A 24,524-nucleotide genomic window follows, 5' to 3' on the forward strand; every position below is an offset into this window, starting at 1 on the left:
CACTTTCTGCCATAAGGGTGGTGTCATCTGCATATCTGAGGTTATTGATATTTCTCCTGGCAATCTTGATTCCAGCTTGTGCTTCCTCCAGCCCACCGTTTCTCATGATGTACTCTGCATAGAAGTTAAATAAGCAGGGTGACAATATACAGCCTTGACGTACTCCTTTTCCTATTTGGAACCAGTCTGTTGTTCAATCTGAACAGGAAAAGAAAACAGACTAGAAATGTATCCACTGTCCACCACCTCCTCTAATACCACTCTCGCCCACGGCACTATCATATTTTGCCTAAATATAACAAAATCCACCGAACCTGTCTTCTTTAGTCTTTGCCTCTCATATGTACTTTATACCAAAATAATCGTTTAAAATGTAAATCAGATCAGGTAATTTTTCCCAGTGGGTCCCTGTTTCTCTCAGAGTAAAAATCAAAGTTTTAAAATGGTCTATGGGACCCTTCAGGATTTATCCCCTGTTGCCTATCTGCCTGTGGGAGTCAAAATTCTGAAATAGCCCCATGATCTCCACCTTCTGGTGTTGCTCCCACAGTTAAGTTACCTTACATGGAAAAGGGACTTTGCAAATGTAATTAAGGTTACTAAGCAGTTGATCTTAAGGTGAAGAATCATCTGGGTGCTTCAAACCTAATCACACAGACCTTGGAAAAGCAGAGAGTTAAATCCAGCCAGCTGCTGAAGAACAAACCAGAGAGCTTCCAAAAAAGGAAAGGATTCAGTGTACCATTTCTGACTTGAAGTTTAGAGAGGACCACATGAGAAGGAAAAGGGGTGGCCTCTAGAAGCTGATAGAGACTCCCAACTGGTAGCCAGCAAGGAAACAGGACCTCAGTCTTTGTTATGGCTAATTTTGTATGTCAACTTGACTGGGTCACAGGGTGCCCAGATAATTAAACCTTACTCCAGGTGTGTCTGTGAGGATGTTTCTGGATGAGACTATCATTTGTATCAGTATACTGAGTAAAGCTGATTGTCCTCTCTCGTATGAGTAGCCCCATCCAACCCACTGAAGGCCTGAATAAAACCAAAGACAAAGTAAGAGAGAATTTACTCTTTCTTTCTGCCTTTGATCTGGGGCATTGCTTTTCTCCTAACTTTGGACTCAAACTTGAGCTAGAAGTTATACCATCAGCTCTCCTGGGTCTCCAGCTTGCTGACTATAGATCCTGGAACTTCTCATCATTCATGGCTCCATCAGTCAATTCCTTATAACAAAATACTGAGTTGGCCAAAAAAAGGTTCATTTGGATTTTTTCCATAAAGTCTTACAGAAATAACTGAACGAACTCTTTTGGCCAACCCAATATATGTAAAACAGTCCTACAAGTACAAGATACTGAATTCTGCCAACAAGCTAACTTGAATATGGATCTGGCTTTTTCCCCAGAGCATCCCAATAAAGTTTGTCCTGGCTGACACTTTGATAACAACCTTATGAAATCCTAGGCAGACAACCTAGACGAGGCCACCCCAACTTCTGACCTACAAGACTGTGAGATAATAGTGGGTGTTTGTGGTAATTTGTCACCACCAAGTTTGTGGTAATTTGTTACTCATCAATAGAAAACTAGTCCACTGACGTCATCTTTTACCCATTCTCCTTCCCTTGTTCACTCATTCAGCCACATGGCCTCCTAGCTTTTCCTTGACAACACCAGGCACCTTCCCATATCAGGGCCTCTGTCCCTGCTAGCTGGAATGTCTCCTTTAGATAGCATAATGAGATTCCTCACCTCTTCAGTTTTTCCTCAACTGTCACCTTTTCAGTAAATCCTGAGCAAGCTCATCCCTACAAGCACCTGTCCTTGCACTCCTCCACTTTTTCTTTTTCCCAAAATATGTACTGCTTTCTAACATACCCTATAACAAACTGACTTATTGCATGTTATCGCGTATAAGTAGTCTACACCCACCAGAATGAACTAACTCTATGTCAAGTTACTTCTAATACATAGCATTGTTACATATCACTTATAGTCCAAGCTCTAGTGTGCATTGTACACCTTTCTTCAATAAGGGTAAATATAGCTATAATGCATCTCTTTATGCAAGGAAATGTGATAGCAAATAAAAAAGTCTGTAGTCATTATTATGATGACCTAAATATCATATAATATTCCTTATGTGTAGAATCTAAAAAAAATGCTACAAATGAACTTATTTGCAAAGCAAAAAGAGAGTCATAGATTGAGAGAACAAACTTAGGTTACCAAGGAGGGTGAAAGAGGGTTGGGATGAATTGGGAGATTGGGATAGACATAAAATCACTGCTATGTATAAAACAGATAACTAATTAAAAAACTCATGTATAGTGCAGGAAACTCAATGCTCTGTGGTGACCTCAGTGGGAAGGATATGGATATACAGAGAGTGGATATGCATACACAAAGAGGAATTAAAGATCCTCTTGATGAGGGTGAAAGAGGAAAGTGAACAAGCTGACTTAAAATTCAACATTCAAAAAAACGAAGATCATGGAATCCAGTCCTTTCACTTCATGGCCAATAGATGGAGAAAAGTGGAAAAAATAGTGAGAGTCTTTATTTTCTTGGACTCCAGAATCACCGCAACCAGTGACTGAAGCCACAAAATTAAAAGACACTTGCTCTTTGGAAGAAAAGCTATGACAAACCTAGACAGCATATTAAAAAGCAGAGATGTCACTTTGCTGACAAAAGTCTGTCTAGTCAAAGCTATGGTTTTTCCAGTAGTCATGTATGGATGTGAGAGTTGGACCATAAAGAAGGCTGAGAGCAAAAGAATTGATGCTTTTGAACAGTGGTGTTGGAGAAGACTCTTGAGAGTCCCTTGGACTGCAAGGAGATCAAATCAGGCAATCCTAAAGGAACTCAACCCTGAATATTCATTGGAAGGACTGATGCTAAAGCTGAAGCTCCAATACTTTAGCCACCTGATGCAAAGAGCTGCTTCACTGGAAAAGATCCTGATGCTGGGAAAGATTGAGGGCAGGAGGAGAAGGGGGTGGCAGAAGATGAGATGACTGGATGGCATCACTGATTCAGTGGACATGAGTTGGAGTATATTCCAGAAGATAGTTAAGGACCGGGAAGCCTGGCATGCTGCAGTCCATGGGGTCACAAAGAGTTGGTCATGGCTTAGCCACTGAACTACAACAATATGTTTATGTATAACTGATTCACTTTATTGCACAGCAGAAACTAACATAACATTGTAAAGCAGCGATACTCCAATAAAAAATTAATTAAAAAAAATTATATATTGGACTTTGTCATTCTTACATCATTAAGAGTAGGAAAATAGAAGAGAAACATTTCATAATTGGAACTGAGATATTTGAAAGAGAAGGGTAGGTGATATTAAAAAAAGATCTTGGTCAAACCTGAGGCTTGCAGGATAACATTTTTTGAAACTACTGATAAGAGATAATTCGACTAGATGCTTTCTTAGAACCCTTGAAATTCTGTGTTCCATAATTTTTCAACCTCTAAACAATCTCAATGAACTGTTGGCTTAAGATTTGATCTCTCATCCTTTTACTGATGACCCTCAAATCTGCCTTTGCAATCCTCTCTGAGAATCTAAACTCCTATCCTTTGTCTCTAACTGCTTCACACATCTCCACAAGGATGTCCGACTAGTACCTGGAATTAAGCATGTCAACATCATACTCATGCTTGTACCCTGGATTCCACCCACACTCTCTCCCCTTTTTGCAAGTAGTTATATACAATGTGGGAGACCTGGGTTCCATCCCTGGGTCCAGAAGATCCGCTGGAAAAGGAAATGGCAATCCACTCCAGTACTATTGTCTGGAAAATCCCATGGACAGAGGACCCTGGTAGGCTACAGTCCATGGGGTCACAAAGAGTCAGATACGACTGAGCGACTTCACTTTCACTTTCATATGTTCTTCCTTCCTCCTCCAATACCCGAAACAACCTCTGTTCCTGCCTTCAAATTACCCCTTTCATGTTGCCGATTCTTTTCATCATCACTGCCCTCACTCCTAGGCAGCCTGTCACTTCCTTAAACCTGGATTCCTTGGTCAATATCCTCAGTAGTTTTCCTGTCTCCCATCATATCTGTGCTTCCAACTCCATCAATCCTACACGTGGCCATTTGTAATCTTCCTAACATTGATTTAAATAGTATTCATGCCTCAAAAATCTTCCAGTGAGTCCCCACTGCCTCCAGAGTAAATTTTAATTAAACAAAAAACAAGCCCACAGGCTGTCATGTAATATAGTTCATCTTCTGGCCTATTCAGTCTAGTCTCTTGTCCCCCAAATTCTCTTCCTCTTTTTGGATACATCCATCCTATTGAATACTGCTGCAGTAGTGCTCAGTACAAGAACAGATGTTATAAACAAAGGAAAATTGGAAGTAAAGCTAGTTTAAGGAAATGTTTTGGAATTAGGGATAAATTTGCATGTATATTGCCATTTGTTACAGTGAGGAATTCAGACATCTGCCCTGATATTAGCATATTTTGATATGCAAATTTATCATAATTGGAGAAGCCATTTTCATAGGTACTAAGTAAAAGCGATGTAAATCTTGAGTGGGCCACCCTATGGACGTGATTCTCCGCTTGTTCCTGCAGGGAGCCCCGCAAGGTGGTCCTGCATAAAGGCTCCACTGGCCTGGGCTTCAACATCGTGGGCGGAGAAGACGGAGAAGGTATTTTTGTCTCCTTCATTCTGGCTGGTGGACCAGCAGACCTGAGCGGGGAGCTCCAGAGAGGAGACCAGATCCTATCTGTGAGTATTGCTCCTTAATCTTTATTCCCTCCATGTCTGACACCATCTGAGAGAAAGTCCCTTCCAGTTATAACTCCAAAAGCACCTTCATTCCAAAGGAAATACGGAAGAAAGCATTATGGCTTCAGGTGCACGTCGCAATTTAAATGGCATTCAGGTTTGAGGCGCGTTACTTCCTTCAGAATCAGGTAGAGGTGCTAGTGTTTTCATTTAGATTTTCTGAGACATATTTGTATCCAGTAGAACATTGAGAAGCATGCATTTTTTTTCAATATATTACTTATTTTTCAAAGTGCTAAATTTCTTTCAAAATCCATCATTATACTCTAAAAACTGCATCTTCATGAGGCATGGAGTTTGTTGCATGGAACTGTTTAAGAATAATGTGGGGGCTTCCCCCATGGCTCAGTGGGAAAGAATCTGCCTGCCAGTGCAGGAGACACAGGTTCAATCCCTGTTCTGGGAAGATCCCAGATGTCACAAAGCAACTAAGCCCATGTGCCACACCTATTCAGCCTGTGCTCTCGAGCCCAGAAGCCACAACTACTGAAGTCCACATGCCCTAGATGCCCCACAGCAAGAGAAGCCACCACAGTGAGAAGCCCACACACCACAGCCAGGGAGTGGCCCCCACTCGCCACAGCTAGAGAAACGCCTGAGCAGCAACAAAGACTCAGCGTAGCCAAAAATACAAATAATTTTTTAAAAATGAATAATGTGTAAAATAGTGCTACATACAATTTGCTGATGTTGCTAAGTGGTAGCACATCACCATTTACCTCAATACAAAAATTACTAGCAACGAGTTAGCAAGGATTTATGCACCAGCCATATTAGAAAAGTAATTACTTTATAAAAGTAACTTATATTCTCACAGTCACCGTGAAAGGTAAATCACCATGTCCAGATGAAAAGAATATGGTTCAGAGAGGTTAAATGACTTGTCAAAGTTCACCTAACTAGGGATTTCCCTGGTGGTCCAGTGGTTAAGATTCTGTGCTTCCACTGCAGTGGACATGAGGTCAGTCCCTGGTCAGAGAAATAAGATCCTGCAAGCCATGTAGCATGGAGGGAAAAAAGTGCACCTAACTAGAGAGTCAGAATAAATATTCAGTCTTAATATCCATCACCTACCTCCTCTTACTCGCCTTCCTTCCTTTCATCTTGCTTTCCCCACTCCTCTCTTCTCCAAGCCATTTCTTCTCTTTGAATATCTATTGATGCTTCTTTCTATTACATCAAGCTACCTCCTTGGGATAAATTCTATGATAAGTAGTTAAATCCACTATGAGTGTTCATGTCCACTCTGTAGTTTTGGCAATCATGCAAATAATAACAGAGAATTACATAAAGAGCCCAGTTTTATGGCTATGGTTATGCTGCTGCTGCTAAGTCGCTTCAGTCGTGTCCGACTCTGTGTGACCCCATAGACGGCAGCCCACCGGGCTCCCCTGTCCCTGGGATTCACCAGGCAAGAACACTGGAGTGGGCTGCCATTTCCTTCTCCAATGTATGAAAGTGAAAAGTGAAGTCACTCAGTCATGTCCGACTCTTAGCGACCCCACAGACTGCAGCCCACCAGGCTCCTCCATCCATGGGATTTTCCAGACAAGAGTACTGGAGTGGGGTGCCATTGCTTTCTCCGGCTATGGTTATGATTCATAACTAAATAAAGCATTTAGTTTGTGGTTTTCATTGTGCCCTTTGGAAAATTCATCTTTGCTGTATAGCTATGATATATAACTAGAATTTTCCAAGTGACCTAATATTTGTTAACCATCACTCCAACTCCCACCCCCTGCACACATGATTTACCTATAGGATGCAGTCAGTTGACCTGAGCAGTGTCCAGTGGTCTGCATGCTTGACGCTCCCTTTTGTATGTCTGTGGTTCTCCCACACATAGAGGTTCCTGCTCACTCAGCAACTATCAGATGTCTAGAAGGACTGAGTATGGAAGAATTAGGGTAAGGTCCCGGGCCAGGCCCTTGTTCTATCGCCTATCATCACCCCTTCAACTACTCCCCCTGACCTACTTCTTCTATACTTAAATGACATATAAGATAGAACTTAACATTTCTCCAAAGAAGACATACAGATAGCTGATAAACACATGAAAAGATATTCAGCATCACTCATTACCAGAGAAATGTAAAATCAAAACTACAATGAGATGTCACCTCACACTGGTCAGAAGGGCCATGATCAAAAACTCTACAAATAATAAATGCTGGAGAGGATGTGGAGAAAAGGGAACCCTCTTGTACCATTGGTGGGAATGTAAATTGGTGCAGCCATTGTGAACAGTGTAGAGATTCCTTAAAAACTAGGAATAAATCTATCATATGACCCAGCAACCTACTACTGTGCATATACCCTGAGAAACCAGTTTTAAAAGACATGTACTCCAATGTTCATTGCAGCACTATTTACAGTAGCCAGGACCTGGAAGCAACCCAGATGTCCATTGAGAGGTAAATGGATAAAGAAGCTTTGGAACCTATATACAATGGAATATTGGTGGTGCTTTAGTCACTAAGTCATGTCCAACTCTTTTTCCGACTCTTACAAATTGATGGACTGTAGCCCACCAGAGTCCTCTGTCCATGGGATTTCCCAGGCAGATATACTGGAGTGGGTGGCCATTTCCTTCTCCAAGGGATCTTACTGACCCAGGAATCGAATCTGGGTCTCTTGCAATGCAGGCAGATTCTTTACTGACAGCTACGAGGGAAGCAGGAAGCCCAGTGGAATATTACTCAGCCATTAAAAAGAATGAATTTGAGTCAGTTCTAGGGAGGTGGATGAACCTAAAGCCTGTTATACAGAGTGAAGTCAAAAAGAGAAAGACAAATATATACTTTTTTAAATGCATTTTTATGAAATACAGAAAACTGGTACTGATGAACCTATTTGCAAGGCAGGAACAGAGACACAGAGAGAGAACAGACTTATGGACACAGCAGGGGAAGCAGAAGGTGGGACAAATTGAGAAAGTAGCACTGAAACATATGTAATACCATTTGTAAAATAGATAGCCAGTGGGAATTTGCTGTATGACGCAGGGAACTCAACCAGGCGTTCTGTGACAACCCAGAGGGGTGGGATGGGGTGTGGGGAGGTTCAAGAGAGACGGGACATATGTATGCCCATGGTTGATTCATGTTGATGTACAGCAGAAAGCAACACGACATTGTGTAGTAATTATCCTCCAATTAAAAATTTTAAAAAGAAAATTTTAGACAAGATATAACTTTAAAATTCTAATAAGCTCTTAAACCTCATTGCCCGTGTTTATTTACATGTTTATCTTTCTCTACTAAGTTACCAAAAGCTCTCTGAAAGCAAACTCTGTATCTTGTATGATTTTGTATCCTCAACATTTAGCACAGTGCCTGGTACCTAGCCATCTCTCAAAAATTATTTATTGATGAAAAAGTATTAAATAAAAATAGTGATGCCTTGAAAAGTCACTAGAGCCTGGGAGACTGACTCTGAAATTCTTTCTAGGACATACTTACATATCTTCCTCATCCTGGCTGAAAATCTGTAGACTGGGGGACCACTCTGTCATTTCAGTACAATCAGCGTTCCCATTGTCAAAGCACTTTCCCAGACACAAAGCACTTTCACATGCATCGATTCTAGGGATCAATGTTATTATTTCTCTCAATTTCCACATCAGGGAAAGAGGATTCAGAATGGCTAAATGATTTGTCTATAGCTCCACAGCTCCTCACTCTGACGTGGGACTCAAAAGCAGCTCCCTTGACCCCAGATCAGTGTTCTTTCTCCTCACAGCACAATCTCTCTTCGAAACCTTGACAATGATCTCAGTGTATACAGCCTTCTTTGTACACATTGCTTGGTGTGCACAACACATTCAGAAGCACACAGAACCACAGTGAGTGAGTGAAAGTCGCTCAGTCGTGTTCAATTCTTTGTGGCCCCATGGACTATACAGTCCATGGAATTCTCCAGGCCAGAATACTGAAGTGGGTAGCCATTCCCTTCTCCAGAGGCTCTTCCCAACCCAGGGATCGAACCCAGGTCTCCTGCATTGCAGGAGCCACCAGCTGAGCCACCAGGGAAGCCCAAGATTACCAGAGCAGGTAGCCTATCCCTTCTCCAGGGGATCTTCCCGACCCAGGAATCGAACTGGGGTCTTCTGCATTGCAGGTGGATTCTTTACCAGCTGAGCTAGCAGGGAAGCCCACACAAAACTATAAGGAACTAATATTTACATGGAGCTTTTGAGTCAGTCACAGGTGTAGCTAATGTAATCTTATAACAACTCTAGCCTTATTATGTTCACTTGAAGTATGAATAAACTGAGGCACAGAGATGATATTATTGACTTTTTAACTCTGTTTAAGAAATCCCCTAAGCTATGGGTTTTATTTGTTTAATCTCTAGGCAGGTGGTGGGAAAAGGAACGAGATAATAACCTTGTTATGGCTCAACAAAGAAAACTCCCAAGTATTTCTGCTTCCAGAAGTAGATTAATCCATTTAAATATTATTGCCAGGACCACAGAGTAAGCATGGCAACAAATCAGAATTATAGTCTTCTTAGAGATTTCAATTCATAGTACATAACAGCGATGTCTGAAGTTCAAATATCATATTCTTTTTTATGTAAAACATTTGCAAAGATAGTTTAACAATGAAAATACCATTCATTTTTTACAGTTGGAAAGGAAAAGGAATTCTTTTCAGCTTGTGAAAATTTATATAAACTGTGGCTATAAATTGGCTAGTATAAAGGTTCAGTATTGGAATTTCATTGTTTAACACTACAAGGAAGAAATAAACAGGCTTGAGAAACTCACACGTTATTACAATATGGAAAGAAAACTGACAGAATTATTAGCAATGGAATATGGAGGATAATATTTTGCACCTAAGCTTCCACTGGACATGTAAAGACAAGCTATACCTTCCTAGAAGACAAAAGAACAAAAACCCTAAATAAAAATTCAATGCATAGATTTCTAAGTCATGTAAGATTTATTTGCAAGTAAGTCATGCTAAAAATAGCATAGTACATTTAGAGAGGAGAAATAGCATCCCTGGGGAAGAGAGCCGAAGGGTAGATCTCTGCTCTCGATTGATCTTCATCAAGAAGGGACTTATATAATAGACAACTACCTTGCTAATCAGGGATGCAATATCCATTTCTATTTTCCTGAATTATTCTCCCACACAGACTGCAGACTCTTCTAAGACAATTTGTTTTATTAATGGCTTACTATGTGTCAGGTTCTGTACCAGGAAATGAAATCTCAAAGATGAGTGAGAATAATAGATCTCAAAATGCTCACTGCCCAAAGCAGATACAGCTGTCTTCCATATCCTCGGAAGATTTGTTCCAGGACAACCTGTCAACAGCAAAATCCGCTAAGCTCAAGTCCCTTGTATAAAATGGCATAGTACATTGAATACAGTCGGCCCTCCGCATCAGCGGGTTTTGCATCCATGCATTCAACCAACTGGGCTTCCCTTGTGGTTCAGCGGTAGAGAATCCACCTGCCAATGCAGGAGGCATGGGTTTGATCCCTGGGTCAGGAAGACCCCCTGGAGAAGGAAATGGCAACCAGCTCCAGTATTCTTGCCTGGGAAATCACATGGACAGAGAACCACGGGGTCACAAAGAATCGGACACAACTGAGCAACTAAACAATTCAGCCAACTGCAAATCCAAGGCCAACCGTGTATCAATGTATCTAATGTGTGTGAGCACACACAGAGAGGTGGCATACTAAGGAAAGAGAAGAGAAAGCACTTAGAACAGAGCAGGCCACGTTGTAAGTACTTAACACTATTACTACCAACCACTGTACCTTATGAGTATGTGTCATACAGTGTAGTGAAAGTTGCTCAGTCATGTCTGACTCTGTGACTCCATGGACTGCAGCCTGCCAGGCTCCTCTGTCCACAGGGATTCTCCAGGCAGGAATACTGGAGTGGGTAGCCATGCCCTTCTCTGGGGGATCTTCCTGACCCAGGGATCAAACCCAGTTCTCCCTCATTGCAGGTGGATTCTTTACCATCTGAGCCAGCAGGGAAACCCAAGAATATGTGTAATATTTTTTGTGTGTCAGATCACTGTATCGGAGGAAAGCCTCTTTTCGATAGTTTGAGCAATTCCTTCTTTGGGGCAGGTGTTAGAATGGATGCTGCTGCTGCTGCTGCTGCTAAGTCACTTCAGTCGTGTCCAACTCTGTACGACCCCATAGACAGCAGCCCACCAGGCTCCCCCTTCCCTGGGATTCTCCAGGCAAGAACACTGGAGTGGGTTGCCATTTCCTTCTCCAATGCATGCAAGTGAAAAGTGAAAGTGAAGTCACTCAGTCGTGTCCAACTTGCAGCAACCCCAGGGACTGCAGCCTACCAGGCTCCTCCATCCATGGGATTTTCCAGGCAAGAGTACTGGAGTGGGGTGCCATTGCCTTTTCTGTAGAATAGATGAGCATTTCTCAACATGAGTTCACGGGACTCTGGAAGAGCGGGATTGTATTGGGTTTCTCCTGAGAGAAAGGGTTCCCTAATGACCAGTTTCCTTCACTGAAGACCTTTTCAGAAACCGTTTACCAGCGCGTATCGGGAACCTCTTTATGCTATGCTATACTAAGTCGTTTCAGTCGTGTCCGACTCTGTGCGACCCCATGGACTGTAGCCCACCAGGCTCCTCCATGCATGGGATTTTCCAGGCAAGAGTACTGGAGGGGAACCTCCTTAGAGACCAATAAAATATATTGCTTTTCCCAAACGTATTTGACCACCAAACCATTACTTAAGGAGCACCTCACAGGATATCAGTAATGGGAAATGTTTGAGCAGATATGTATATAGTTTCAATAATCAACTATTTTGTGACAAGGTAGTCATATGTGCATGCTAAGTCACTTCAGTCATGTCTAACTCTTTGTGATCCCATAGACTGTAGCCTGCCAGGCTCCTCTGTCCATGGGATTCTCCAGGCAAGGATACTGGAGTGGGTTGCCGTGCCCTCCGCCAGGGGATCTTCCCCACTCAGGGATCGAACCCAGGTCTCTCACATCTCCTGCATTGGCAGGCGGATTCTTAACCATTAGCGCCAGCGGGTGCCTATAAAGAAAAAATAACTAGCTGTTGACTATGTTTTAAGATTACGGGCGCCATCTAGTGTCCTTACATTGTCTAAACACTTTGCAAGCTGAAGACGGAGGATTCCCAAGCTCCATTGCAGGAATTTATCCTGCGCTTCCTCCTCCCCGCCAGAACTAAGTAGTTAAGATGCTGAAGGAAATCATCTCCTCAGGCTGCATTCCATACACATATTGTGAGTGATCTTCTCTCTCTAATTTCTCCTTTATATTTTCTATCTCTCCAGGATTTATTATTGAAAGGCTTATCCAATAATTGAACCATCTTCTTGAGGTTTTTTGTGGTGGAGAATTTAGGGCATTCAGCATGCAATCATGTTAACTAGTGCAGCAGCCTCCTCAGGCATTCTTTCTGCAGAGGGAAAGACAGAAATGCCTCTGTTATTGTTTCAGTGCTTTGTTATGAAAAAATATATATGTGGAGCAGAGCACACAGAAGCAATACTCTATAAAGAGGCTCTTTCCTATCTCACCAAGCAATTTTAGTTTGTTCAATCCTCAGGAGTCTAAAAGCGATCAACCTAGCTGACCCCACCAACTCCAAAGCTCACTCTTGATGGACGTGAAGTGTTTAACTCACTGTTCCAAGATCCGTGGTTGGGAATAAAAGTGAAATGTGGCAGCTGTTGTCCTGAAAGTAGAATAGGTTGTTGTGAATTTTCAAACTGAAATTGCATGGTGGATTTAGGAAGAGTGAAAAAAGAGTCACAGCTCACCTGGGCATTGAGTTAATGCTTAGGTTTCCTTCCTGTCTTCATGTTTAGAGCCGTGCAGAAGGGAAGGGCTTTGTTTGCTAAATCCTTACTGTCAAGGGACTCAAGTGGAATTCAAGCACGATATACACTCTTCACCATGCAAGGGTACTGATAATGTCACCTTTGTATTTATCAAGTAACAACTCAATTCCTTCCAGTATTACACCTGAAATCCAGCCCTCCCCCTGCCTCTCACAAAAAAAATAATAAAACTAAAATAAAGTCTCACATTATTTGTGTGGTGCCCTGAAGTGGTCCTCTTAGAAGCTTCCCAGCCCCCTCCCGTCCAGTGACCCTGCCCTATGGGCTTTGTCCTTCCCCTCCAGCTCTGTCCCCAGCCCCAAGGAGGATCCACATTTTCATCATTGGCAGTCCCTGAGGGCTTCCATTTAAGGGACTGTTTCCCAGTGCATCTGCCTTCCAGAGAGGTTCTGAGGTCCGGGGTGGGGTGCAGAGGTGGGGACAGGCACCATCTCTCAACTCTGAGCTGCACTCACCTTTTTCCAAAAGCACAACAGCTTAAACTAGAAATTTTGCAGAGTCTCCAACATTTAGCTTCCTTCCTCTCATCTTCAACACTAGGAGTCCCCAAACCCCGATAAAAGCCCCGCCCTTCCCTCAGAGACAAGCCTCAGTCCCAGCTGTGGTTATCCTGGCCTCAGATGGGGTTTGTCTGCTTTTGTTTCCTGGTTGAGCTCTGCCTGCTCCACCTCCCCAAACAAAAGAAGTGCAACAAGGTAATGTTTCTGAAAAAAGACTTTTTACTTTAGCCCTGACCAGTTAACTTCAGGTTTCTGGCCCAGAACCCACACGATGGCTGCCTCCCCAGGCCTCTGTGCCTGCTGCAGGCATTGCTGTCTTCACTGACCCCCGCTCTGTCTAGATTCACTGACTCTTCAGGCTCTGGCTTTGTTTCTCAATTTTGGAGCCCCTCAGGCATCTCCCCACCTTACTGGACTTGTCTGCTTGCCGAACTCAGAACACACACTTTCCTTGCTCAGTTGTTGTTCAGTTGCTAAGTTATGTCTGACTCTTTGACCTCATGGACTGCAGCATGCTAGGCTCCTCTGTCCACCACTATCTCCCAGAGTTTGCTGAGATTCACGTCCACTGAGGCAATGATGCTACCTAACCATCTCATCCTCTGACTTCTTGCTCAGGGACCCCCTCCCCCGCACTCCACCCCCCCCCGCTCAATAAAAAGCACTGTGGCCAGTGAGCAGACTTTCCCTCTGCCTCAGCGTCAGAGCCCACCATCCAGGCTGACCCCCAGCCCACCCACCAGAGCCTAGGGATTCAGCGGGGCCCAGCTCTGCCCTAGGAATCCTTTTCTCCTACCGACTGTCTGGACACACATACATCCCTCATCACATACAAATTCCAGACTTTAAGAAGAGTGAGCCTTTCAAAAAGCATTTCTGATCATGTCGGTTTTCCCCTTTTCTTAAACTTTCAATGGCTTTCTGTTGTTCTTAAGATAAAATTCAAAATTCTTGTTGTGTCCTACAAGGTTTCACAGGGTCTGGCCCCAGCCTGCCTTACTGGCCTCTTCCCTGCTCTCAATTTCACCCTGGACACCCTGGCTTTTGCTTTCCCTCAGTCATGTGTAAAATATTTAGCAACGTGGCATCACCCACAGGATGAAGGACTACAGTGCCATAGCTGCCACTGGGGGAGATGGGGTCTCCCAGGACCCACAGTGTGGGTCACCCGAGAAGGCTCAGAAGAGCTTTTCTCTACTGACAAGGTGAGGTGTTTCTGTGCTGTAACAAAAGGAATGGCCAGACCGATGGGTGTGCAACTTCCTCCATGGGCCTGTGCATGTACTGAATTTTCTCTGTAAAGGCTCTTAGAGTGAACCCAAGCCTTCTATTACCCAAAAGGGGTAAGCCATGGATTGCCCCAGACTCTGCTTAAGAAGCACCCCTATTGTCTGACATAGAATATGGCTGGTAATACCTGTCAAATGAATAAATTCCGTATACTTTGTGGGCATAGTAAGAAAGCAAAAGTAACATGCTATTTTCTGGTACATCCCTTAAACACTGCTTATTCAATATCATTAACACACTATATACATATATATATGGTGATGGTGGTGTTAGTAGCTCACTTGTGTCCAACTCTTTGCGATCCCATGGAGTGTAGCCCGCCAGGATCCTCTGTCCATTGAATTTTCCAGGCAAGAATACTAGAGTGGGAACCATTCCCTTCTCCAGGGATCTTCCTGACCCAGGAATCAAACCTGGGTCTCCCGCCTTGCAGGCAGATTCTTCACCATCTGAGACACCAGAAAAGCCCGTCTCTCTCTATATATATGTGTGTGTGTGTGTGTGTGTGTGTGTGTGTGTGTGTATCTCACTACTTGAAGACCTGCTGCAAAAATAGTACATGGGGAAACATGTAAAATCAGACCTCTAATAGATAACCCACAGGACAACCACTCAAGGACTCAATGTTAAGCAGCCTTCAAAAGTTTGAAATTCAGTTTAGTGATACCAATTCCGGCTTTTATCAAAGTGATATTTCTACATGTGTGTTCCACCTAATACCAGATCTGTGAAACACTCCATGAAAAAGAAAAAAGGTTCATAATCAAATAAAAGATCTGAGAAGCTCTACAGCAAATAAAGAAATGCTCCTGCTGCTGCTGCTGCTGAGTCGCGTCAGTCGCGTCTGACTCTGCGTGACCCCACAGACGGCAGCCCACCAGGCTCCCCCGTCCCTGGGATTCTCCAGGCAAGAACACTGGAGTGGGTTGTCATTTCCTTCTCCAAAAGAAACCTTACTTAACTAAAGAATCTTTTCCTCCCCTGGAATATAAATTACTATGTAACTGGAAATACTTTTAGAAATTCAGCCTTAAACTAATCTCTGGGAATACTCATGCAGGTGTTTTATTTGGGAGAAGTAACATTTTCACATTAAAATATTATTTGCAGAACTCAGGGGATGGAGTGGGAGGCAAACCAAAAATCTAAGATGGAGTAATTATTCCCATCCATCTAGAAAGTGAAAGTGAAAGTTGTTCAGTCGTGTCTGACTCTTTGAGACCCCATGGACTATACAGTCCATGGAATTCTCCAGGCCAGGATACTGGAGTAGGTAGCCTTTCCCTTCTCCAGGGGATCTTCCCAACCCAGGGATTGAACCCAGGTCTCCCCCATTGCAGGCAGATTCTTTACCAGCTGAGCCACAAGGGAAGCCCCATGCATCTGGAAAGATCTCCCTCAAAGAACAGGGGAAATCAGAGGGGGCCCCATGGAGCATTAGATGAGGGAAGTTCTTACATACATCTTACATACATACATAATTTATTAGCCTATTTGCCAAAAACCAATCCATAGACATTTCCTAAGCATCCACTAAGCAGCAGAAACTACTAGACCAAAAAATATGTGTGCTCTTAGCAAATGTATAGCCTCTCGAGGGAAGACCAACACATAAACAGATTATTTCCAGAAGAAGAAAAAGAAACATGAAAAGTATAAAGGATAAATTCTGGGGACCACATGGACACAAAGGAGAGGCTGTCATTAGCCCAGCGTGGGGTGTGGGAAGGCTTCTGGAGGAAAAGCTCCCTGACAAACACGACTCCAGGAAAGCAGGAAGTGTGGAAAATTAGGAATAAAATGCTTAATATTTTTGACTATTTGCTTAGCACCAAGTATTGTGCTGAAATCACATGATGATTTCACTAATCCCTAACAAAACCCTGTTGGGATGAAGGCTCGCAGATACTCAATAATTTGCCCTAAATCACACAGATAATAAGCAATGACAGTGGCATTTGAATGACCATGGCTTCTGATTTCCACACTATCCTCTTTTCTGCAAGGCCAGCCTTCAGAATGGACATAAGTTTGGGCAAACTCTGGGAGATACTGAAGGACAGGGAAGCCTGGTGTGCAGCAGTCTATGGGCTCACAAAGAGTCGGACACAACTTAGCAATGAACAACAGCAACAAACCTTCAGAAAGAAAACTTGGCAGTTTGCTTATGTCTGAGGCTGTCTGTGCTCTTAAGTCCAGTTAGTGAGAAAAACATAAATGCCTGAAATAATAAGCTATTTGCAAGGAGAAATATGAGCTACCACAGGAAGCCACTGTACACATAGAGACTAAAGTTGAGGAGACTGAAACCAACGTCGAGAGCCTCTGAAGCTTCCCCTGAGGGCAGGGACTGACTGTGTTAGCATCTCTTCATCCCACTGATTAACACAGAATGTGGCTCCCGGGCAAAGTTACTGAATGAATGAAAGACTCATCTTTGCCCGCTTGTCCAAAGGTGCTGAGACTCCTAGGGCTCTTCTCAGCTGTATTCATCTGAACCCTTGGCCCCAGAACCCCTTCTGTCCTGAAGACTCAGACTATCTTAATTCTTTTAGACAGATTCTTTCCTACTTGACTAATATGAACTCCCATAGATCTGACAAATATTAAATAAACATTCTATTACATACTAAATGCTATCATGAGTGCATGCTCAGTCGCTCAGTCATGTCTGACTCTTTGTGACCGTATGGACTATAGCCAGCCAAGCTCCTCTGTCTGTGGAATATTCCAGACAAGAATACTGGAGTACATAGCCCTTCCCTTCTCCAGGGGATCTTTCTGACCCAAGGATAGAACCCAGGTCTCCTGTGTCTGCTGCATTGCAGGCAAACTCTTTACCACTCCACCACCTGGGAAACCCAAATACAATAATGTTTGTTTAAAAATCTGTTTGTAAAATATACTCTTCTTCCAAAAAGCTATTAAGTGATAAAGAACCCTGCTTAGGTGATACAAGCCTCAAAGTGTGAAGCAACACTTGATCCTGAGCCTTCTTCACACACATGTTGAAAATGCCCTATCACAGCTGACCCCTGATAAAGAGGAACCCTTGGGGAGACCTCTTAAGTTGAGAGGAAGGGTGATTCTTAACTGAAAGACTGAGTTTTAGCTCCAATTTGTTTTTGCCTCCAGCCCCTGGACCACGGATAGGTATTGGTCCCTGGCCTGTTAGGAACCAGGATCTACAACAGCGGTGAGCAGCTGGCACGTGAGCAAAGATCTGTTATTTACAGCCACTCCCCATCCCATTGCTCGCATTAGTGCATTATCACAACGTAATAATAATAATAGAAAAAAGAGCACAATAGATGTAATATGCTCTAATCATCCCCAAACCACCCTTCCCCTGTCTGTGGAATAATTGTCTTCCACGAAACTGGTCCCTGGTGCCAAAAAGTTTGGGGACCTCTGCTCTACCTATTTTGCTAGCTGAGCCCTCATATCCTTTGTATCGGCATCACCATTTTCATGTACCAAGTTCCTTCCTGTGGACATTATCACATCTGATTCTCACAGCACCCCTTCAGGATAGGTGGGAGGGTGGGCATGATAGCAGTTTATACAGGAGGAAACTGAACAGTTCCATGGTTTCCAACTTGAGATGCCAGGCATGGATCTCCTTCTGTCACAACCAGCTCCCTTGCCTGTGATGCTAACTACTCTAGGAACATGCCTGCTGGGAGTGCCATACTGGATTTACCAGCCAGAGTTCCAGACAACAGACATCTAAGTGACTTAAATGGAAAAGGAATTTATTAGGGAACAAACAGATAACTCCCTGAATCCCAGGAAGACTGGGGAACCAAGCTCAGAAGCCAGGAAGGAAATTCTGTTGAAGGTCAGTCTGTTAAGGATGCTGTTTTTGAGGTCACTATCACAGGTCACTGACAGCCCAGCCACAATCCTGGGGGTGCTTGAAAGCATCTCACTCTCTCTCCATGTATTGTGGAGGTTCCGAGTTCCCAGCAGGCATATCTGCCTGGGCACCCTACTCTAGCTGCGCCCCCCCACACCTTTCTAGGGGGAACAAGACTGTACCTCCTTCCAGTCTTGGATTGCCCCCAAAGAAGGATATTTGGACACAGCAGCTAAATGATAAATGTCCATTAGGGATCATGTGGCTCACTGAATTCTGTATGAGGAATTGTTTGGATCTAAGATCTTGAGATTCATAATAGTTTCTTAAACAGAAGAAATGATTCCTGGAGAGAGGCCTCCTTTGGGAAGGGCCTGGGCCAGCATTTGGGCAGCTGGCAGCACCCTCCTAGCTCTGCTCATCTAAGCATGCCAACAAGCGATTCAAGCAAGGACAGGATATGGACTCCGCCAATGTCTGTGGACCGTGAATAATATTTCTAATGGTGATTTTCTGTTTCCAGCTCATTGTATCCCACGGTAATTAAAAATGTCTTCCTGAGATTAAGGGATTTACAAACCAATGTACCTTGTCTGAGAAGTCTGCTGTGTTGCTCTATCAATCAGCTACAGATACCTTCTAATAAATGAAGAATTAATGATCAGTTCTTTTGTATTGAATCCACATTTTGGTCAGTGAGAAAGATGAGGATCAAATCCAATGGAGCATGGCCTCCAGTATTACTATACTTATTTTGGTGGGGAAAGAAAAAAGAGAGGAAATGATGGAGAAAATAATTTTAAAAATATATGTAGAAAAATATGAAAAATATATTGTCTTACCCTAAACAAGACAGTTCCATGGATTAGAGGTATAGTGGTGAAAATGATGAGCTTCCTTGGTGGCTCAGGGGTAAAGAATCTGCCTGCCAAAGCAGGAGATACAAGACATAGGGGGTTCGAAGGTCCCCTGGAGAAGGAAATGGCAACCCTCTCTAGTATTCTTGCCTGGGAAATCCCATGGACAGAGGAGCCTGGCGGGCTACAGTCCACGGGGTCATAAAAGAGTCGGACACGACTGAGCACACACATACACCGAGTACATACATTACTAAATATAAAATGAACAGCTGGGATTTATTGTGTGCTACAGGGAACTATTTGTAATAATGTACAATGGACAAGAATCTGAATATATATATAAATATAAACATGTATATATACATGTACATATATGTATGTATATATAAAATGGAATCACTTTGTTATACACTTGAAAAATTGTAAATCAACTATTCTTTAATAAAAGACATCAGAAAATATGCAACTTCCCTGCATCCCCACACTGACCGCCTGCTTCTCATCAGGCTTTCAGAAATTTCCGAGTCCTGTATCAACCAGGGCACCCTATTAAAAAACTTATAAGTGAAATCTAACCAAGTGGAGTAGATGATGCTTCTGGAAAGATGCATCCTGACCAGTTAAATTCAGGTTTCTGGCCCAGAACCCACACAGAGGCTGCCTCCCCAGGCCTCTGTGCCTGCTGCAGGCATTGCTGTCTTCACTGACCCCCGCTCTGTCTAGATTCACTGACTCTTCAGGCTCTGGCTTTTGCCTCTCAATTTTGGAACCCCCTCAGGCATCTCCCCACCTTACTGGACTTGTCTGCCTGCCCAACTCAGAGCCACACTTTTCTTGCTCAGTTGTTATTCAGTCACAACGTCATGTCACACTCTGCGATCCCAAGGACTGCAGCATGCCAGGCTCCTCTGTCCACCACCTTCTCCCAGAGTTTGCTCAGATTCATGTCGATTGAGTCAGTGATGCTACCTAACTACCTCATCTTCTGACTTCTTGCTCAGTCTTGCCCGACTCTTTGTGACCCCATGTGGGCTGTAGCCCACTAGGCCCCTCTGTCCATGGGATTTCCTAGGCAAGAATAGTGGAGTGGGTTGCCCTTTCCTCCTCAAGGTGATCTTCCCGACCCAGGGATTGAACTCGCGACTTCTGTGTCTCTTGCATTGGCAGACGGATTCTTTCCTGCTGATCCACCTGGGAAGCCCTCTTGCTCAGGGACCCCCCCCCTCAAATAAAAAGCACTGTAGCCAGTGAATAGACTTTTCTTCTGCCTCAGCATCAGAGCCCACCATCCAGGCTGACCCCCAGCCCACCCACCAGAGCCTAGGGATTCAGCAGGGCCCAGCTCTGCCCTAGGAATCCTTTTCTCCTACCGACTGTCCAGACACACATACATCCCTCATCACATACAAATTCCAGACTTTAAGAAGAGTGAGCCTTTCAAAAAGCATTTCTGATCATGTCATTTTTCCCCTTTTCTTATCCTTTCAATGATTTTCTGTTGTTCTTAAAACTCAAAATTCTTGTCGTGGCCTACAAAGTTTCACATGGTCTGGCCCCTGCCTGTCTCACTGGCCTCGTCCCTGCTCTCAATTTCACCCTAGACACCCAGGCTTTTACTTTCCCTCCAGTCACGTGCAAAATATTTAGCAACTTGGCACATACAACGTGGCATCACCCACATGGCTGCCACTGTGGGAGATGGGGTCTTCAGGACTGCGCTTCTCTACTGACAATCCACGCAGAGGTGTTCCCTTGTTGTAACAAAAGGAATGGCCAGACCCATGGGTGTGGGACTCCATCCACGGGCCTGTGCATGTACTGAATTTTCTCTGCAAAGGCACTTAGAGTGACCCCAGGTCTTCTTTACTTAAAAGGGGTAAGCCATGGATTGCCCCAGACTCCACTTAAGAAGCATCCCTATTGTCTGACATAGAATATGGCTGGTAATACCTATCAAATCAATGAATTCCATAAATTTTATGGCCATAGTAGGAAAGCAAAAGTAACATGCTATTTTCTGGTGAAGTGAAGTGAAAGTCTCTCAGTTGTGTCCGACTCTTTGCTACCCCATAGAGTCTACAGTCCATGGAATTCTCCAGGCCAGAATATTGGTGTGGGTAGCCTTTCCCTTTTCCAGGTATTTTCTGGTACATCCCTTAAATACTGCTTATTCAATATCATTAACACACTATATACACACACATATATATACGTGTGCTGTGCTGTGCTTAGTCACTCAGATGTGTCTGACTCTTTGCAACCACATGTACTGTAGCTAGTCAGGCTCCACAGTCCATGTAATTCTCCAGGCAAAAATACTGGAGTGGGTTGCCATTCCCTTCTCCAGGGGATCTTCCCAGCTCAGGGATCAAACCCAGGTCTACCACGTTGCAGGAGGATTATTTACCATCTGAGCCACCAGGGAAGCCCTTGTATCTCTCTCTCTTTCTCTCTCTCTCTCTCTCACAGATTCTGTCTTTCTCTATATATATTATATATTTATAGATAGATAGATATTAAGCTCAGTTGCTCAGTCGTGTCTGACTCTTTGGGACCATATTAACTACACCACCAGGCTTCCTGTCCATCACCAACTTTCAGAGCTTGCTCACACTCAGGTCCATTGAGTTGGTGATGCCACTCAACCATCTCATCCTCTGTCGGCCCCTTTTCCTCCTGCCTTTCAGTCTTTCCCAGCACCAGGGTCTTTTCTGATGAGTCAGTTCTTCACATCAGGTGGCCAAAGTATTGAGTTTCAGCTTTAACATCAGGTGTTCCAATGAATATTCAGGATTGGTTTCCTTTAGGATTGTCTGGTTTGATCTCCTTGCTATCCAAGGGACTCTGAAGACTCTTCTCCAACACCACCGCTCAGAAGGATCAATTCTTCAGCGTTCAGTCTTCTTTGCGGTCCAATTCCCACATCCACACATGACTACTGGGAAGAACATAGCTTTGACTGTACAGACCATTGTCGGCAAAGTAATGTCTCCACTTTTTAGTATGCTGTCTAGGTTTGTCATAACTTTTCTTCCACGGAGCAAGCGTCTTTTAATTTCTAGGTTTCAGTCACCATCTGCAATGATTTTGGAGCCCAAAAAAATAAAGTCTCTCACTGTTACCACTGTTTCCCTATTTGCCATGATGAAATGGGACCAGATACCATGATCTTAGTTTTTTGAATGTTGAGTTTTAAGCCAGCTTTTTCACTCTCTTCTTTTACTTTCATCAAGAAGCTTTTTAGATCCTCTTTGCTTTCTGCCATAAGGGTGGTGTCTTCTGCATATTGAGGTTATTGATATTTCTCCTGGCAATCTTGATTCCAGCTTGTGCCTCATCCAGCCCGGCATTTCACATGCTGTACTCTGCATATAAGTTAAATAAGCAGGGTGACATTTTAAAGCCTTGATGTATTCCTTTCCCAATTTGGAACCAGTCTCTTGTTCCATGTCCAGTTCTAACTGTTGCTTCTTGACCTGCATACAGATTTCTCACGAGGTAGGTAAGGTGGTCTGGTATTCCCATCTCCTTAAGAATTTTCCAGTTTGTCATGATCCACACATTCAAAGGCTTTAGCATAGTAAATAAAGCAGAAGTAGATGTTTTCCTGTAATTCTGTTGCTTTTTCTGTGATCCAATGGATGTTGACAATTTGATCTCTGGTTCCTCTCCCTGTTCTAAATCCAGCTTGAACATCTGGATGTTCTCAGTTCACATATAGCTGAAGCCTAGCTTTAAGTATTTTGAGCATAATCTTGCTAGCATTTGAAATGAGTACAATTTTGCATTAATTTGAACTTTCTTTGGCATCGCCTTTCTTTAGGATTGGAATGAAAACTGACGTCTCCCAGTACTGTGGCCACTGCTGAGTTTTCCAAATTTCCTGACATATTGAGTGCAGCACTTTCACAGTATCATCTTTAAGGATTTCAAATAGCTCTGTGGTTTTCTGAGTCATTAAGATCTTTTTTGTACAGTTCTTCTGTGTATTCTTGCCACCTCTTCTTAATATCTTCTGCTTCTTTTAGGTCCGTACCATTTCTGTCCTTTTTTGTGCCCATCTTTGCCTGAAATGTTCCCTTGGTATCTCTAATTTTCTTGAAGAGATCTCTAGTCTTTCCCATTCTATTGTTTTCCTCTATTTCTTTGCATTGATCACTTAAGAAGGCTTTCTTATCTCTCCTTGCTATTCTTTGAACCCTGCATTCAGATGGATATATCTTTCCTTTTCTCCTTTGCCTTTTGCTTTTCTTCTTTTCCCAGCTATTTATAAGGCTGCCTCAGACAACCATTTTGCCTTTTTGCATTTCTTTTCTTGGGTAAGGTTTTGATCACTGCCTCCTATACAAAGTCACGAACCTCTGTCCATAGTTCTTCAGGCACTCTGTCTATCAGATCTAATCCCTGAATCTATTTGTCACTTCCACTGTATAATTGTAAGGAATTTGATTTAGGTCATACCTGAATGGTCTAGTGGTTTCCCCTGCTGCTGCTGCTGCTAAGTCACTTCAGTTGTGTCCGATTCTGTGCGACCCCAGAGAGGGCAGCCCACCAGGCTTCCCCGTCCCTGGGATTTTCCAGGCAAGCATATTGGAGTGGGGTGCCATTGCCTTCTCTGAGTAGTTTTCCCTACTTTCTTCAATTTCAATCTGAAGTTCATGTTCTGAGCCACAGTCAGCTCCTGGTCTTGTTTTGCTGACTAAATAGAGCTTCTCCATCTTTAGGTGCAAAGAATACAATCAGTCTGATTTCGGTGTTGACCATCTGGAGATGTCCATGTGTAGAGTCATCTCTTGTGTTGTTGGAAGAGGGTGTTTGTTATGACCAGTGCATTCTCTTGGCAAAACTCTATTAGCCTTTGCCCTGCTTCATTTTGTACTCTAAGACCAAACTTGCCTGTCACTCCAGGTATCTCTTAACTTCCTACTTTTGCATTCCAGTCCCCTATGATGAAAAGGATATCTTCTTTTAGTGTTAATTCTAGAAGGTCTTGTAGGTCATCATAGAACCATTCAACTTCAGCTTCTTCAGCATTAGTGGTTGGAGCATAGACTTGGATTACCATGATAGTGAATGGTTTGCCTTGGAAACGAACCGAGATCATTCTGTCGTTTTTTAGATTGCATCCAAGTACTGCATTTTGGACTCTTTTGTTGACTATGAGGGCTACTCCATTTCTTCTAAGGGACTTTTGCCCACAGTAGTAAATATAACAGTCATCTGAGTTAAATCGCCCATTCCAGTCCATTTTAGTTCACTGATTCCTACAATTTCAATGTTTACTCTTGCCATCTCCTGTTTGACCACTTCT

General features: G+C 43.3%; 1 protein-coding gene across 3 annotated transcripts in view; it reads left to right on the forward strand.

The window, feature by feature from the left end:
- Window positions 1-24,524, forward strand: part of DLG2 (discs, large homolog 2 (Drosophila)) — a 2,340,373-nt gene that overhangs the window by 1,917,110 nt on the left and 398,739 nt on the right. For all 3 annotated transcript variants that reach the window (XM_010853191.1, XM_010853193.1, XM_010853192.1), the window contains one exon: window positions 4,604-4,760. In XM_010853191.1, the coding sequence (XP_010851493.1) occupies window positions 4,604-4,760 (157 nt within the window). The remainder of the gene's footprint in view (window positions 1-4,603; window positions 4,761-24,524) is intronic.

The sequence above is a fragment of the Bison bison genome, unplaced genomic scaffold (genome assembly GCF_000754665.1).
Source record: "Bison bison bison isolate TAMUID 2011002044 unplaced genomic scaffold, Bison_UMD1.0 scf7180017864324, whole genome shotgun sequence".
NCBI lineage: Eukaryota > Metazoa > Chordata > Mammalia > Artiodactyla > Bovidae > Bison > Bison bison.